Source organism: Mustelus asterias, chromosome 27, assembly GCF_964213995.1.
Source record: "Mustelus asterias chromosome 27, sMusAst1.hap1.1, whole genome shotgun sequence".
NCBI lineage: Eukaryota > Metazoa > Chordata > Chondrichthyes > Carcharhiniformes > Triakidae > Mustelus > Mustelus asterias.
Window position 1 is genome coordinate 31397068 of NC_135827.1, and position 18852 is coordinate 31415919.

Consider the following 18852-nt stretch of genomic DNA (forward strand, 5'->3'; position numbering starts at 1 on the left):
GGGCTTTTATGAAGTGGTAGAGTCTGGTGACTCCAGGATGACACAGATCATTGTGGAGAGCCTTCAAGCGGTCCTCCTGCATGATGGCGCATGTTCCGCGCGAGAGGGCATCCGAGGGCTCATTGAGCTTCCCTGGACGATACATAATATCGTAATTATAGGTGGAGAGCTCAATTCTCCACCGCAAGATCTTATCGTTCTTGATCTTGCCCCTCTGCGTGTTACTAAACATAAACGCCACGGATCGTTGATCCGTGATCAGGGTGAACCGCTTACCTGCCAGGTAATGGCGCCAGTGTCTGACTGCCTCCACAATGGCCTGAGCCTCCTTCTCCACCGCTGAGTGCCGAATCTCGGGGCCTTGAAGGGTGCGGGAAAAAAACGCGACGGGCCTGCCTGCCTGGTTTAGTGTGGCGGCTAGGGCGAAATCAGATGCATCACTCTCCACCTGGAAGGGGATGGATTCATCCACCGCGTGCATCGTGGCTTTCGAAATGTCGCTTTTCAAAACCTTGAAGGCCAATTGGGCCTCCGGCGTAAGTGGGAAGGTCGTGGACTTAATGAGCGGACGAGCTTTGTCCGCATAGTTGGGGACCCACTGTGCATAGTACGAAAAGAACCCGAGGCATCTCCTGAGTGCTTTCGTGCTAGCGGGCAAGGGAAGTTCAGTGAGTGGCCGCATACGGTCTGGATCAGGGCCAATGACCCCGTTTTCCACCACGTATCCGAGGATGGCCAACTTACACGTACGGAATACGCACTTCTCCCTGTTATAGGTCAGATTCAGGCGAGATGCAGTGCGCAGAAAGTGTTGGAGATTCGTGTCATGGTCCTGCTGGTCATGGCCGCAGATGGTGACGTTATCCAGGTACGGGAAGGTAGCCCGCAACCCGTTCTGGTCCACCATTCGGTCCATAGCACGCTGGAAGACCGAGACCCCATTGGTGACACCAAATGGAACCCTGAGGAATTGGTATAGATGACCATCCGCCTCAAAGGCCGTATATTGTCGGTCCTCTGGGCGGATGGGGAGTTGATGGTAGGCGGACTTAAGGTCTATGGTAGAAAACACTCGCTACTGCGCAATCTGATTGACCATATCAGAAATGCGCGGGAGAGGATACGCATCCAGCTGCGTGTATCTATTAATGGTCTGACTATAGTCGATGACCATCCGAGGTTTGTTCCCGCTTTTGACTACCACGACCTGCGCTCTCCACGGACTAGCACTGGCCTGTATGATCCCTTCCTTGAGGAGCCGCTGAACCTCAGATCTAATAAAGATCCAGTCCTCAGCGCTGTAACGCCTACTTTTAGTAGCGATGGGCTTGCAGCCAGGTACCAGATTTTTAAAAAGGGATGGTGTCGTGATCTTCAGGGTGGATAGATTGCACGCGGGGCGTTTTGGGCAATTTGGAGGCTGCGGCTGGCTCCCTACGGCCAGTGAAGGGAGTGGCCCACCGTACTGTAGGATCACACTCTTCATGTGGACCATAAAATTTAGTCCGAGGAGAATTGGCGCGCAAAGGTGAGGTAACGCAAGGAGCCTGTATTGCTCGTAAACTGTGCCCTGTACCTCAAGAGTTACCATACATCGTCCTTGGATCGGTACAGACCGGGACTGTGATGCCATGGAAATGGTCTGCTTGGCAGGGAGAACCCGGAGTCCACACCTTTTAGCAGTTTCAGGGTGTATGAAACTTTCGGTGCTCCCACTGTCAAACAGACAATTTACAGTTCTGCCACTAACCTTTACCTCCATCATAGAATGTTCCAGTCTGAAATGCCTGGTCTGATCCAGAGAGATCGACGCCACCGTTGGCCCCTGGGCGTCACTGCATGCTGCCGATGTGGATGCTGAGGACCCCTGCTGGTCGCTGCTGCATGCTGCCGATGTGGATGCTGAGGACCCCTGCTGGTCGCTCCTAGTCGTCGTGGACCATGATGGCCGCCCCCATGAATCGCATGTGGCCGAGGGCTCCAAGCGCAGCGACTCCTGGTGGTCTTCCTCCTCCTCTGTTTGCCACGATGGCGCCGTCCTGAGATCGCACGTGGTCGGACCTCGTGGGTACTGCGACGCCGAAGGAGATTGTCTCCGTTCTGGAGGGTTACAAGCTGCACTGCCGTTTTTACGTTTGGACCTGCAGACTTTGCTGTAGTGGCCTTTTTTATCGCTCTGGCTGCAGATTGCCGTTCTTGCCGGACACTGCTGCCGTGGATGCTTAGCCCCACCGCAAAAATAGCATCGCTGGCCCCCTGGAGCTGCCGCCGTCGTCGAATCGATCTGGGAGCGCGGGTTCGCGGGGCGAGGAGGGAGCAGAGCTTGCTCCAACCACGTTGACTGCACGTGGTCCTCGGGGTACAGCGCCAAGCTCTTCGACGCCGCCTCCAACCTCACGGCCATCCCCATTGCCTGGGTCAAGTTGAGTTTCCCCTTTTCTAATAATTTAAGTCTGATGTACGAGGACCCTACCCCTGCTACGAACGCGTCTCGGGCGAGGTCGTGCATGTACTGCTCGGCGGAGACATCCTTACAGTCACAACCCCTGGCAAGCTGCAGGAGTTCATTGGCGTAGTCTTCTATGGTCTCGCCCGACTGCCGACGTCGTGTAGCGAGGAGATAACGAGCGTGAATCTCGTTGGGTGGCGTAATGTACCTATTCTTTAGGAGCTCGACGGCACCCTGGTAAGTGGAAGCTGCACGAATGGCTAGGTAAATCGTGTCGCTTACCCTTGCGTGGAGGACCTGGAGTCTATCACTGTCCGTAGTGATAGCTACCGAGGCTGCCAGGTAGTCCTCGAAGCACTTCCACCAATGTTCGAACGTGTTAGCTGCACCGACCGCACGTGGGTCCAGTGTCAGACGATCCGGTTTTAGGATCTGTTCCATATTCTCAGTTAATGTATTAAATTGATGCACCTCAATGAGCACCCGGAAACAAGGCTTTAGAACTGAAGGCTTTAATACATTAACAATGAAACTACTAACACAAATTCACCCGTTCAGACTGAAGGGGTCCTGCCGGAGCAGGGGGTCTTATACCCTGCCACCGGAGGCGGGACCCCACTGGAGTGTGCCATGATAACACTTAGGACAGGTAAACACCCTAACCCAACAACATAGTACAACCCCCATAACAACAACACCCAGTGGTGAGCCAACGATGGTTCACCACACCGGCATTTATTTCCAACATTTGGCACGGTGGCACGGTGGTTAGCACTGCTGCCTCACAACTCCAGGGACCCGGGTTCGATTCCCGGCCTTGGGTCACTGTCTGCGTGGAGTTTGCACGCTTTCCCCGTGTCTGTGTGGGTTTCTTCCGGGTGCTCCGGTTTCCTCCCACAGCCCAAAGATGTGTGGGTTAGGTGCATTGGCCAGGCTAAATTGCCCCTTAGTGTCCCGGGATGCGTAGGTTAGAGGGATTGGTGGGGTAAATATGTGGGGTTACGGGGGTAGGGCCTGGGTGGGATTGTTGTTGGTGCAGACTCGATGGGCTGAATGGCCTCCTTCTGCACTGTTGGGTTCTATGAGAAGAGATTTTCGGGACAGGTACACAAAATCCTCTTCTTTTCCTGGATCCATTCCCATCTATTCTGCACTGTCACTAATGACTCTTGTCTCTATTTTGCCGGTAACTAAGTTTGAATCCCTCTATTCCTTTCACTTCTATAGTCTTCCCTGCTCATTCCCTGCTAATGTTCTTTGATTTTTATTTTATTCACTGGATACGGGCATCGCTGGCTGGGCTAGTATTTATTGCCCATCCCTTGAACTGAGATGCTTGCGAGGCCATTTCAGAGGACAGTTAAGTGTCAACCACATTGCTGTGGCTCTGGAGTCACATGTAGGCCAGACCAGGTAAGGATGGCAGATTTCCTTCCCGAAAGGACAGCAGTGAATCAGATGGGTTTTTGCAACAATCGCTGATGGTTTCATAGTCATCATTAGACTTTTAATTCCAGACTTTTATGGAATTCAAATGTCACCATCTACTGTGGTGGGATTTGAACACAAATCCCCAGAGCATTATCCTGGGTCTCTGGATTACTAGCCCAATGACAATATCACCTCCCCCTATGCTGGCATTATATTCTTAATTAGAACCAAACTCAACCTTCATACTTTGGGGTGGCACGGTGATACAGTGGTTAGCATTGCTGCCTCATAGCGCCAGGGACCTATGTTCGATTCCCGGCTTGGGTCACTGTCTGTCCGGAGTTTGCACGTTCTCCCTGTGCCTGCGTGGGTTTCCTCCGGGTGCTCCGGTTTCCTCTCACATTCTGAAAGACGTGCTGGTTAGGGTGCATTGACTCGAACAGGCACCAGAATGTGGCGACTAGGGGAATTTCACAGTAACTTCATTGCAGTGTTAATGTAAGCCTTACTTGTGACTAATAAATAAACTTTTTAACTTTACGCAAGTTACATCGACAATTTCTTAAGGAGGGAACCGCACCATGTTCAAAGAGATTCCTTGACAATTTTCTTTTTAAAGGAAAAGATAAAGTGATATTTATATCACACCTTCTCCAGCCTAAGCTCACGATGTCCCAATGTGTTGCACAGCCGATGAGGCTCTTTTGGAAGTGCAGTCGATGCTTGAATGGAGGAAATTCAGCAGCCAATTTGTGCACAGCAAGATCCCACAAACAGCTGCAAAATAAGTGAGCAGTTTGTCCTCTTTCTCTTCAACCACCATGTTGTCAGCTTCAGGCACTAAGCTTACAAACTCACAGTTCTCAGTGTCACAAAAGGTCCATTCTCTTCATCCTAAATCTAACCGTTTGTTTGTGTCTCTTTATTCTTGACCTCGAAAGTGACACTTATCCCATCCTTTCATCATGCTCTGTCAAATCATATTTTAACCTTATTCGTTGTTATGAAAACAGCCCCAGTTATGTGTATTTTCCATGGATTAAAGTTTATTTATTAATGTCGCAAGTAGGCTTACATCAACACTGCAATGAAGTTACAGTGGCGCAGTGGTTAGCATTGCTGCCTCACAGCGCCAGGGACATGGGTTTGACTCGTGGCTTGGGTCACTGTCTGTGTGGAGTTTGCACGTTCCCCCCGTGTCTGCATGGGCTTCATCCGGGTGCTCCGGTTTCCTCCTATAGTCCGAAAGACGTGCTGGTTAGGTGCATTGGCCATGCTAAATTCTCCCTCAGTGTACCCGAACAGGTGGTGGAATATGGCGACTAGGGGATTTTCACGGTAACTTCATTGCAGTGTTAATGCAAGCCTACTTGTGACTATTAAACAGTGTACCTGTTCAGGCACACTGAGGGAGAATTTAGCATGGCCAAATTCTATTCCCGGCTTGGGTCACTGTCTGTGTGGAGTCTGCACCTTCTCCCCGTGTCTGCGTGGGTTTCCTCCGGGTGCTCCGGTTTCCTCCCACAGTCTGAAAAATGTGCAGGTTTGGTGCATTAGCCATGCTAAATTCTCCCTCAGTGTGCCCAAACAGTGCCAATTATGTGTATTTTCCATGCATTAAAGTTTAAAGTTTATTTATTAATGTCACAAGTCAGCTTACATTAACACTGCAATGAAGTTACTGTGAAAATCCCCTAGTAGCCACACTCTGGCGCCTGTTCGGGTACACTGAGGGAGAGTTCAACATGGCCAATGCACCTAACCAGCATGTCTTTTGGACTGTGGGAGGAAACAGGAGCACCCGGAGGAAACCCATGCAGACACGGGGAGAACGTGCAAACTCCACACAGAAGTGACCCAAATATCATGAATTAAAGAAATCAACAATTCCGAAATGACATTAAAGACTATGAAACCATAAACCTTGGGAGCAGAATTAGGCGACTTGACCCATCGAGTCTGCTCCGCCATTCAATCATGGCTGATATTTTTCTCATCCCCATTCTCCTGCCTTTTCCCCATAATCCCTGATCCCCTTATTAATCAAGAACCTATCTATCTCTGTCTTAAAGACACTCAATGACCTGGCCTTCACAGCCTTCTGCAGCAAAGAGTTCCACAGATTCACCACTCCCTGGCTGAAGAAATTCCTCCTCATCTCTGTTAGCCTTTAGCCTGAGGTTGTGCCCTCTGGTTCTAGTTTTTCCTACTAGTGGAAACATCCTCTCCATGTCCACTCGATCCAGGCCTCGCAGTATCTTTTAAGTTTCAATACGATCCCCCCTCATCCTTCTAACCTCCAATGAGTACAGGCCCAGATTAAAGATCAAAGATATTTGGAGTAAAGATTAAAGATTGCTGGATTAAGGATCGAGTGCACAGTGTGAAGTCTTTTTTTGTGCAATTTAATTATTTTGCTATGAGCTGTTTTGCTCATGTTAGGCTTTGCAATCAATAACTTTCAGGATTGAGAATTGGAACAACATTTCCTCAGAACCTGCCATGTAAATATTCCCCAGCACAGAAGGTTTGGAAAAATGTTCTGTATTCGAAACAATGCAATATGATCATTTATAATATATTAATCCAGTACGTGTCAGCTTGTCACAGAAGGCTGTGCATTCAGACTCCAGACGATAAGTAGGCAAACACCAATGCTGCGATGAAGGAGTGCTATATTGTTGAAGGTGTTCTCTCTCAGCGGACTGGACGTCAAATGTTCCCTCGCATTATGTTGCTTGTGGGAAGTGGCAGCTGTGTTTTTCCACACAACAATTCATTATGTGAAACACCTTCTGATGTTTGAACTTGATAAGACGCTAAACAAATACAAGTATTATTTTTCTTTCTATGTCCCCTGTCATAGGTTGCTGTTACAACATCATTGAGTCATATTTTATTTATTCACAGTTTAATTAGAGGTGAACCACTCTTTTTTTTAAAATTAATTGAACAGGAGAACCAACACAGAATAAATAATTACCTGTTAAACAAAATGCTTCAGAAAAAATAAACGATAAGAATTTAGAACAAATTAACTGGGAGAAGGTCCAAGAACTCTGAAATATAATATTTAATATCATTCAAAGGTGTTATATAAATGTAGCACCATTCTTTATATTCATTAACTACCTGGAGGAAGGGGGAATACCACATGCTAATTCATAGAAACCCTACAGTTCAGAAGGAGGCAATTTGGCCAATCGAACTTGTACTGACAACAATCCCACCTAGGCCCTATCCCAGTAAACCCATGTGTTTATCCTGCTAATGTTGCAAAATGTGCACACCTGAAATAGAATTATATTATCCGTACAGTGCAGAAGGAGACCATTCAGCCCATTGATTCTGCTCTGACAACAATTCCACCCAGGCCCTATCCCCGTAAACCCATGTATTTATTCTGCTAATCCCCCTGACACTAAGGGGCAATCTTAACATGGCCAATCCACCTAACCTACACATCTTTGGAGTGTGGGAGGAAACCGGAGCACCCGGAGGAAACCCACGCAGACACGGGAAGAACGAGCAAACTCCACACAGTTGTGGAATCAAACCCGGGTCCCTGGCGCTGTGAGGCAGCAGTGCATATAAAGTAAAGTTAAAGTTTATTTATTAATCACAAATAAGGCTTACATTAACGCTGCAATGAAGTTACTGTGAAATTCCCCTAGTCGCCACACTTGGTGCCTGTTCGGGTCAATGCACCCTAACCAGTATGTCTTTCGGACTGTGGGAGGAAACCGGAACACCCAAAGGAAAACCCACGCAGACACGGGGAGAACGTGCAAACTCCACACAGACAGTGACCCAAGCCGGGAATCGAACCCGGGTCCCTGGCGCTGTGAGGCACAGTGCATATTCATTAGTATTAATTAAATATGCAGAAAGTGAAAGGGTGAATGAATTAACATATAAATGAATGAAGAGCTTAATTCAAATATGTGCAATCAAAGAGTTAATTGAAATGAATTTTAAAAGCTCCAGTAAATAAATTAATGTCTTAATGCATTCCCAGCTACATAAACACAACTCATGCGTTTGAATACATAACAGAATGGACCCCTGTAATAAAAAATTAAATGGAACATTATTGAGGAACGGGTGTGAAATAAAACTTGGTGAGCGAGGTAAAGGAGTGAAGGAGAGAGAGAGAAGAAAAAGGAAACAAGGTTTAAGAGAGAAGGAGAAAATTGCGAGAAGGGAACCAGAGGAAACGCTTCGAGCATTTTTGTCCCTGTTGTTTGTCCGTAGCGATGATTCAGCTTTATCGGGGTTAAAGTTAAGTGTTTGCTTTAGCTTTCCTGGTGCAGTCCTGGTTCAGGTGCTGCTGTATCTCTGCGCGGCTGGAGATATAGTTGTCCCAGTCGGGGCTGCTGCACTCCGCAACACTGGACTGGGCTTGAAGCAGCGCTGGGAGCAGGAGGGCAACGACTCAAATTCCAATGGGAAGATGGGGCTTGAGTCAATGCTTTCAACCAGGAGAGGGGGTTTATTTTTACTCCATTCTGAAAGTTACAGTCAATGGGGTTGGAGAGGGTTTTTTGTTTTGTTTTGGTTAATTTTTACTCCATTCTAAAAATTACAAAGCCAGTGTGCAGAGTGGACCAGGCAAACCCTTACTCCAAAATAATATAAAAGCAAATTACAAAGAGCTGGGATCTGAAACTAAAATGCTGGAGAATCTCAGCAGGTCGGGCAGCATCTGTGGAGGGAGAATAGTAAAGTTTATTTATTAGTGTCACAAGTAGGCTGACGTCAACACTGCAATGCAGTTACTGTGAAAATCCCCTAGTCGCCACGCTCCGGTGCCAGTTCGGGTACACTGAGGGAAGATTTAGCATGGCCAATGCATGTCTTTGGAGTGTGGGAGGAAACTGGAGTACCAGGAGGAAACCCATGCAAACACGGGGAGAACGTGCAAACTCCATGCTGACACGGGGAGAACGTGCAAACTCCACACAGACAGTGACCCAAGCTAGGGCGGCACGGTAGCACAGTGGTTAGCACTGCTGCTTCACAGCTCCAGGGATCTGGGTTCGATTCCCGGCTTGGGTCACTGTGTGGAGTTTGCACATTCTCCTCGTGTCTGCATGAGTTTCCTCCGGGTGCTCCGGTTTCCTCCCACAGTCCAAAGATGTGCGGGTTAGGTTGATTGGCCATGCTAAAAAATTGCGTGTCCTGGGATGCGTAGATTAGAGGGATTAGCGGGTAAAATATGTAGGAATATGGGGGTGGGGCCTGGGTGGGATTGTGGTTGGTGCAGACTCGATGGGCCGAATGGCCTCTTTCTGTACTGTAGGGTTTCTATGAACCCGGGTCCCTGGCGCTGTGAGGCAGCGGTACTAACCCACTGTGCCACCATGCCGCCCAATAGAATAGAGCCAACATTTCGAGTCTGGATGACCCTTTGTCAGAGCTCGGGGTGTTAAATCCCTTAATCCATCTCCTTGCTTGCTCCAAAAAACAACACAAATTGAATCCTATTCATTATCTCCACAAGCGAGACGAGATCCAAGCTGACAAGAAAAGGCATTGCGCCCAATCTTGGGCTTGTTGACCACCCAGGCAGCAGTGCTAACCACTGTGCCGCTCCACGAAATGAGTTTGGCCCGTTGGCTTGTCAGAAACACGTCTCTAATTGCAGCAACAAATGACTTCTTTCTTCATCTACAGAGAGATGTCTTCCATCCAGTTCCTCACGAGGCTGTCCTTGCCTCGTTTGGCCTACCACAGAGTTTCTGCGCAGAACCCTGGAATTGTCTTCCTGTCGGGATTCATGTCCAACATGAATGGAGAGAAAGCCGTGGCTTTGGAGAACTTCTGTCGATCTGCTGGCTACTCCTTTGTCAGGTATCATGTCAAAGTTATCAGCACAGAATGATGTCAAACAAAGACCACTTCTTAGAATGGGCTTCTGGATATAATGAATCAGAGAATCCTACAGGAGGCCATTTGGCCCATCGAGTCTGCACTGACCACAATCCCACCCAGGTCCTATCCCATGCATTTACCCTCGCTAGTCCCCCTGACACTAAGGGGCAATTTAGCATGGCCAGTCCACCTAACCCGCACATCTTTGGAGTGTGGGAGGTAACCAGAGCACCCGGAGGAAACCCACGCAGACACGGGGAGAACATGCAAACTCCACACAGGCGGTCGCCCGAGCCGGGAATCGAACCCGGGTCCCTGGTGCTGTGAGGCAGCAGTGCTGACCATTGCCGCCCTGGTGAAGGTTAAAACCAGTCAGTGAAGTAACGTTAGTCAGTGTGCTGTAGGTTTTTATTTAAGGGTATGAAAAAAATCAGCTGGTGTGTCAAACTGGGTCCCACACCTGATGACTGGAGCATCATGACGAGACACTCCCTAACCCCCTCGCCCCCCTCAACATGTAATCCCCTGGGAGAGGCAGGGCACCAGAGAAAAGCCCAGGGTCCAGAGGGATAAAAAGATCTCTGGAAAATCCATCTCTGACTTGCTCAGGCAGTTTAAACCAGCGTGAGATATCACATGGAGTGTGGATGAAATAGATGGGCTGAATGGCCTCCCTTATTTGTACTTCATTCTTAATGAACAGATCGGGATTGTGAAATTATAAATTATAGTGGGGTTGTTGGCGCAGCCCCATTCCTTCAGGAAGTAAGCTGCCAAATTTGCTGTTTACGTTGACCTAACGGAGTTTGAACCACACTGTGAAGCCGCTGAGAGTTTACATTTTCTTAAATGTTGAGATGATTATTAAAAGTTGCATCTCAAAGTTTATCATAGAATCCTACAGTGCAGAAAGAGGCCATTCGGCCCCTCGAGTCTGCACCAACCACAATCCCACCCAGGCCCTATCCACATATCCCTACATATTTACCCACTAATCCCTCTAACCTAAGCATCCCGGGACACTAAGGGTAATTTATCATGGCCAATCAACCTAGCCCGCACATCTTTGGACTGTGGGAGGAAACCGGAGCACCCGGAGGAAACCCACGCAGACACGGGGAGAATGTGCAAAACTCCACACAGACAGCGACCCGAGCCAGGATTCGAACCCAGGTCCCTGGAGCTGTGAAGCAGCAGTGCTAACCACTGTGCTACCATGCCACCCAAAGCTTCCGTTCTCTAGTATACTGCTGGTTGCACCCTTTGATCTTGGCTTGCCTCTCCGCTGTTCGATCCACCCACATTATCTGCATCTGCATTATCACTGGCACAGTGAGAGTGACCTCCTTTGGCATTGCACTTCAATATCTGGGGTGGTGAGAGGGCGGCACGGTGGCACAGTGGTTAGCACTGCTGCCTCACAGCGCCAGGGACCCGGGTTTGATCCCTGGCTTGGGTCACTGTCTGCGGAGACTGCACGTTCTTCCCGTTTCTGCGTGGGTTTCCTCCGGGTGCTCCGGTTTCCTCCCACAGTCTGAAAGACGTGCTGGTTAGGGTACATTGGCCATGCTAAATTCTCCCTCAGTGTACCCGAACAGGCGCCGGAGTGTGGCGACTAGGGAATTTTCACAGTAACTTCATTGCAGTGTTAATGTAAGCCTACTAATAAATAAACTTTAAACTTGGGGCGGCATGATGGCACAGTGGTTAGCACTGCTGCCTCACAGGGCCAGGGACCCGGGTTCGATTCCTGGCTTGGGTCACTGTCTGTATGGAGTCTGCACATTCTCCCCGTGTCTGTGTGGGTTTCCTCCGGCTGCTCCAGTTTCCTCCCACAATCAGAAGGACGTGCTGGTTAGGGTGCATTGATCCGAACAGGCACCGGAGTGTGGCGACTGGGGGAATTTCACAGTAACTTCACTGCAGTGTTAATATAGTAAGCCTTACTTGTGACTAATAAATAAACTTTACATTTTTAAACTTGTGGCACGAAAGTGACATTGAGATAAATGAATAACAAAATACATTTCTGAAATATTTAATTGGATGGAAATAGATGGCTTGATATGGTGTAGAATGATAAAATCATTGGTGCACTTGATTGTGTCGGCCCTGCTTGTTGAGCTGTAACATTGACATTCAGATGTTCCGCAGTGGACCAACTTAGTTAATCAAAGTGACCAATGATGTAAATAAAATGGAACAGCTCGGAGAGGAACAGACAGGTCACATAATGTCCTGTTGACTTACTCTTCGAAATGTTCTGCATTTCAGTTGTTGGCAATCTATTCAGCTGCTTTTCACTCATTGCTCACAATGTTTGGCCACTGGACTAAATCTGCTGGATTGAATTTGTTACTAAGTGTCGCAGGAAATATATTTGCTTCATAAATAATGCTGATTAGCATTTGAACTTTTAAAGTTCAAATCGGAGTAGATATTCTAAGCATGTAGATGTCGGGCATTTCTTAACCGTTTAATTGCTTTCTCTTTATTAAACACGCGATTGTGATTTCACTGCCCAAAGGGCACAAATCGTTTTGTTTATTCATTCGTGGGATATGGGTGTCGCTGCCTGGCCAGCATTTGTTGCCCATCCCTAGTTGCCCTTGGAGGGCAGTTGAGAGTCAACCACATTGGCTCTGGAGTCACATGTATCATAGAATCCTTACAGTGCAGAAGGAGGCGATTCGGCCCATCGAGTCTGCACAATCCCACCCAGGCCCTCTTCCCATAACTCCATGTATTTTACCCTGCTAATCCCCCTGACACTAAGGGGCAATTTAGCATGGCCAAACCACCTAACCCACACATCTTTGGACTGTGGGAGGAAACCGGAGCACCCGGAGGAAACCCACGCAGACACAGGGAGAATGCACAGATTCCGCACAGACAGTGACCCGAGCCGGGAATGGAACCGGGGTCCCTGGTGCTGTGAGACAACAGTGCTAACCACTGTGCCATCCTTACCTGGTCTGGCCCCAATGTAGGCCAGACCGGGTAAGGATGGCAGATTTCCTTCCCTAAAGGGACATTAGTGAACCAGATGGGTTTTTCTGACAATGGACAATGGTTTCGTTGGTCGTTGGTAGATTCTTAATTCCAGATATTTTTTGTTTATTGAATTCAAATTCCACCATCCGCTGTGGCCGGATTCGAACCTGGGTCCCCAAAACATGAGCTGAGTATCTGGATTAATAGTCTAGCAATAATACCGCTAGGCCATCGCCTCCCCTAATCTCCCCACAAACACCCAACATTTTGAGATTCCAAACCTGTTGCTGGTACCTACTGTGTCTGTTTGCCTATTCCACTGCTTTTGGAGTGAGAGAGAGAACTTGCATTTATATAGCGCTGTGCAAGACACTTCGCAGCTAAGAAAGCACTTTGCAGCATAGTCACAGCGGTATGGTAGCCAACACTCCTTTAACAGCACCTTCCAAACCCTCTACCGCCTAGAAAGACGAGGGCAACAGGTGCTGGAAACACCACCACCTGCAGGTTCCCCTCCAAGCTACTCACCATCCTGACTTGGAAATATATCAACTGTATATATCACTGTACTTTCACTGTTGTTGGGTCAAAAGAGCTGGAACTCTCCCCCCTAACAGCACTGTGGGTGTCCCTACAGCAGCGGTTCAAGAAGACATCGCACCACCACCTTCTCGAGGGCAATTAGGGATGGGCAATATATGCTGGCCTAGCCAACAACACTCATGTCCCGTGGATGAATTTACAAAAAGACATAAGTTTGTGTGCATGCAAAAATGATGAAATAATCTGTTGGTGATGGTTTGAGGGATAAATATATAGGTCAAGGACACCAGGAGAGTTCCTCTGGTCTGCTTTGAAGAATGACATTAGATCATTTATGTCCACTTATGTCCATGGTCAGGATACAGGCTAAAGTATCATCTTGAGAATTTCCAACAGTGTTTAATTGAAATGTCAGCAAAGATTAGGCAGTTAGGTAGTCTGGAAGAGGGCTAGAATCTAGATCATAGAATCCTACAGTGCAGAAGGAGGCCATTCAGCCCATCGAATCTGCACTGACCACAATCCCATCCACGCCCTATCCCCATAATCCCATGCATTTACTCCAGCTAGCCCTCCCTAACACTAAGGGGCAATTTAGTCTGGCCAATCCACCTAACCCGCACATCTTTGGAGTGTGGGAGGAAACCGGAGCACCCGGAGGAAACCCACGCAGACACGGGGAGAATCTACAACTTTCTTGACTCAGAAGTGTGTTGTGTTACTGAGCTGAGGCTGACATTCTGTTTCTCAGAGGATGGTTGTGTGGTTGGTTAAGAAGTGTGGTTACGGCTACAACGCTTGGTATTTAAATACCACCGTGTACTTGGTAGCTGTGTTTACATTTGATAAAGGGTTATTCTATTTACACCACACCCTGTGCCAAGTATGTGAAATTATTACAATGCCAAAGTGAGTATTTCACAGGAGGAATGCGTTTTGAGTTACACTTGCAACGTTCAAAGTGTAGCCAAAGAAATTGATGAGGCTCGAAACCTTTGTGAGAGTTGCACAGCTCAGTGAAGTCCCAAAGGGACTACCTGGTGATGAGAGGGGGAGGCTGACCTTTGCACTGCTTGACTGGTGAATCTTCGTCGTTCATCATTTAAAACTCCTTGGGAAAGATACCGGAGGGCTGGGAGGGACAGCAGTTCCTCCTCTCATGGAAAGTGGTTGTTTCTCTCCCTGGTTTTGAACATTCCTGTAGCGCAGGGAAGATCAGAAATTGACAGGCTGGGCAGTTCAGCCTGCCTCACTCACCTTGTCACAGTCAGTAGCACCCCCTCCCCCACCCCCCCCCATCCCCCAACATGGGAATATCGGGTTTTGTGACCTGCACCTTGCAGGGATAGCGGGCGAACTTGCTAATTATGAGGAGAAATATGTACAGCAGATGTTCTTGCTGTGACAGGAATTCCACCCCCTTTGTACTTGCACTGGAGCCAAAGTTGATGTTTTCACTCGATGTAATGTGCGTGCGCTTATAAAGCCTTCAAATTAAAACAATTACATCCGCACGCTTTCCCAACACCAGACTCCTCTGCTTATTTCCTTTGGTGCTTGTCTGCTCTGCCACCATTTCCATAGGAACAAATAAATATCTGCTGAATAAAAGTACGAAGCCCTCTCCGCCACGCACTTAACTCCTGCGTCTCATTGATTGATAAAACTCTATCAAAATTAATAGCTTGAGAGCCCTCGTCCGTTAGAAAAAAGTTTGTCGGCCTTTCTAGAAGGAGTACTGGAGAAATAAGAACAGAAAATGCTGGAGAAACTCATGCGCCCCCCCCCCGTGGAGAGGGAACCGAGAGTTAGCCCAGAACCTTCTGCCCCCGAAGGAGTGGAGGGCCTTTAAAGGAGGTGGGTTGGTGTTGGGGGACGATACCTGAGGCCATCCCTCCACCGGAGGTGTTGTAATAAAATACATTTATAAATGGTTATTCTAGTCATTTGACCGCTCTCCCCATGATAATTTCAGAAGGTAATTGATTAGCTCACGCCTGGACAGACTGTGGCTGTTGTTTTATCGCCTACATGATTAGATTTTGTAATGTCCCAGCCATTAACTCTTGAATGATCCATCTTCCATCTTGATGGGATTGGAAGGACACCTTCCATGTAGCTATTGTCTTGGTAGACTTTCTGTCTCTACTTGAAAGGTAACTTTATAGAAAAGGAAAAAATAAGTGCCTGACAGTTTAAACCCGACATTTTAAATTCTCCTTTTGAAATAGTTCTTGATTTCAGCAGGTGTGAAATTCCATAGAAGGTTGTCTTGACATGTATTCATTTTAATTCACAAGAGAACCTTCCAGAAAATGGTCAACTTGTAATACCAGACCTCGGTAGCACCATAGAGGAGGCTGTGGCTCCTCCACCCTGTGGTGAACCATAGTTCGTTACCACTATGGGTACTGAACCATAGATGGTTATCACTATGGGTACTTGTACATATGTTACTGTTGTCACTGTTGGGGTTAGGGTTGGGGTGTTCTCCCTGTTGGTATTGTTCTGTGGTACACTCCGGTTGGCTCCGCCTACCTGTAGGAGTATAAAGGTCACTGCACTGCCTGGTGACCCTTTAGTCTGGGATTGTATTGTTAGTGCCGGATCATCGACACAGATGCCATCATCTCACGTGAGAACACCATCCACCAGGTACACGGTACATACTCTTGCAACTCGGCCAACGTTGTCTACCTGATACGCTGCAAGAAAGGATGTCCCGAGGCATGGTACATTGGGGAAACTATGCAGACGCTGCGACAACGGATGAATGAACACCGCTCGACAATCACCAGGCAAGACTGTTCTCTTCCTGTTGGGGAGCACTTCAGCGGTCACGGGCATTCGGCCTCTGATATTCGGGTAAGCGTTCTCCAAGGCGGCCTTCGCGACACACGACAGCGCAGAGTCGCGGAGCAGAAACTGATAGCCAGGTTCCGCACACACAAGGACGGCCTCAACCGGGATATTGGGTTTATGTCACACTATTTCACATAAATATTTCTGCTTTTTTCCTCCTGAGTCTTTATCATGCGATCCTAGAATCAGAATTTATGTCACACTATTTGTAACTCCCACAGTTGCGTGGACCTGCAGAGTTTCACTGGCTGTCTTGTCTGGAGACAATACACATCTTTTTAGCCTGTCTTGATGCTCTCTCCACTCCCATTGTTTTGTTTCTTAAAGACTGGATTAGTTGTAAGTATTCGCATTCCAACCATTATTCATGTAAATTGAGTCTGTGTCTTATAAGTTCTGTTTGTGAACAGAATTCCCACTCACCTGAAGAAGGGGCTCAGAGCCTCGAAAGCTTGTGTGGCTTTTGCTACCAAATAAACCTGTTGGACTTTAACCTGGTGTTGTTAAACTTCTTACTGTGTTTACCCCAGTCCAACGCCGGCATCTCCACATCATTGTATTGTTATGCAGTATGCTCCATTCTTGTTACTAATAAAAGCCTTTATTTCCCGGGTACGATCCAGCCTCCCGAGTGATTTAATCGCGCATCACACCCGAAGAGCCTGAGGATTTTTAAAATAGAATCCCTACAGTGCGGAAGAAGGCCATTCAGCCCATCGAGTCTGCACCGACCGCAATCCTAACCAGGCCCTATCCCCATAACTCCACATATTTACCCTGCTAGTCCCTCTGAAACTAAGGAGCAATTTACCCTGGCCAATCCACCAAACCAGCACATCTTTGGAGTGTGGGAGGAAACTGGAGCACCCGGAGGAAACCCATGCAGACAAGGGGAGAATGTGCAGACTCCACACAGACAGTGACCCAAGGCTGGAATTGAACCCGGGTCTCTGGCGCTGTGAGGCAGCAGTGTTAACCACTGTGCCAATGTGCTGCCCTGCAGTGCCACCCGGGAAAAAGTTAAGTGCTAAGTGCTGTTGTGTGTCTGGTGATGGGTGGGTGGGGTGCATGTCTCACGGGGTGTGGCTCATGGAGAAATGGTGGGGTGCCATGGAGTTTGCAGCAAGATCAGGAGGTAGCTGCCGGCAGCCGCTCCCATGCCAGCGATATGACACAGGTTAGTACAGATTAAAGGACAAAAGCCTGTCTGTAAATGGGTAAGCACAGACATCGAACTAATGCATTCATCCTTACAAAGAACAAAGAAAATGACACCACAGGAACAGGCCCTTCGATCCTCCAAGCCTGCATCGACCATGCTGCCCGACTGAACTAAAACTCCCTACCCTTCCGGGGACCATATCCCTCCATTCCCATCCTATTCATGTATTTGTCAAGACGCCCCTTAAAAGTCACTATCGTATCTGCTCCCACTACCTCCCCGGCAACGAGTTCCAGGCACCCATCACCCTCTGTGTAAAAAATAAACTTGCCTCGTACATCTCCTTTAAACCTTGCCCCTCGCACCTTAAACCTATGCCCCCCTAGTAATTGACTCTTCCACTCTGGGGAAAAACCTTCTGACTATCCATTCTGTCCATGTCCCTGATAATCTTGTAGACTTCTTTCAGGTCTCCCCTCAACCTCCGTCGTTCCAGTGAGAACAAACCAAGTTTCTCCAACCTCTCCTCATAGCTAATGCCCTCTGTACCAGGCAACATCCTAGTAAATCTTTTCTGTACCCTCTCCAAAGCCTCCACATCCTTCTGGCAGTGTGGCGACCAGAATTGAACAATATAAAATTCACAACTAAACCCTGTGAAGGCCAGACCTGGAGTGGTAGGACAGGGGAGTCACTGCATGCCTTGTCATCTGGTCGCGACACTAGCAGAACCAAGATAGCCTGGATCGAACAATCGACCCGGATTGCAAAGATTGTGACTACGTTTTTCTCTTTGGCAAACCCCAGAAATTTCAGCCAAATTGCTAAACCCAGAAAGATGTTCTTCTTTGATACTCTTGGTTCCGTTTGAATAAAGAACTAGTAATTAAACATATTTAAAAGTCGCAATGAGTTATCATAAGTGGCAATGATGCTGAGTTTTGTACTGTTTTCGTAAGTTGTACCACCTAGATCCTAAAGGAATTCATAATGAGCAGGTAAACATATGTTGGGCGGGATTTTCCAGCCATGCTCGGCACGGTGGCACAGTGGTTGGCACTGCTGCCTCACAGTGCCAGGGACCCGGGTTCGATTCCCGGACATGGGTCGTTGTCTGTGTGGAGGTTGCACGTTCTCCACGTCTCTGTGTGGGTTTCCTCCGGGTGCCCCGGTTTCCTCCCACACTCCAAAGATGTGCAGGTTAGGTTGATTGGCCATGGTAAATTGCCCCTTAGTGTCAGGGTGACTGGCAGGGTAAATATGTGGAGCAATGGGGATAGGGACTGAGTCGGATTGTGGTCGGTGCAGACTCGATGGGTCGAATGGCCTCTTCTGCACTGTAGGGATTCTATGAAAACCGGAAAATCCCGTCCGAGATCAACAGACTTTTGCATGGTCCGCTTCCCACCTGCTACGATTCCCGTGGCGGGCCGGACGGGAAAATTCCCCCCCATTGCCTGGAACTTTAGCATGTTCAACACTTCAGTGTCTCCAGATTGGAAATTATATCGTTAATTGTCTGCAATAATTTTAAAGT

General features: G+C 48.0%; 2 protein-coding genes across 7 annotated transcripts in view; one reads left to right on the forward strand and one right to left on the reverse strand.

Annotated features, from left to right (window-relative positions):
• Positions 1 to 18852, reverse strand: part of LOC144479936 (transgelin-like) — a 533241-nt gene that overhangs the window by 44149 nt on the left and 470240 nt on the right. The gene's annotated exons all lie outside the window — the stretch shown is intronic.
• The window catches only part of LOC144479931 (palmitoyl-protein thioesterase ABHD10, mitochondrial-like), a 43039-nt gene that overhangs the window by 14870 nt on the left and 9317 nt on the right, over positions 1 to 18852 (forward strand). The window contains exons 2-3 of one of the 6 annotated variants that reach the window (XM_078198998.1): positions 4500 to 4668; positions 9557 to 9733. In XM_078198998.1, coding sequence (XP_078055124.1) covers positions 4550 to 4668; positions 9557 to 9733 — 296 coding nt within the window. In that variant the 5' untranslated portion in view covers positions 4500 to 4549. The other 5 variants (XM_078199002.1, XM_078199001.1, XM_078199003.1 and 2 more) reach the window with 5 other exon arrangements.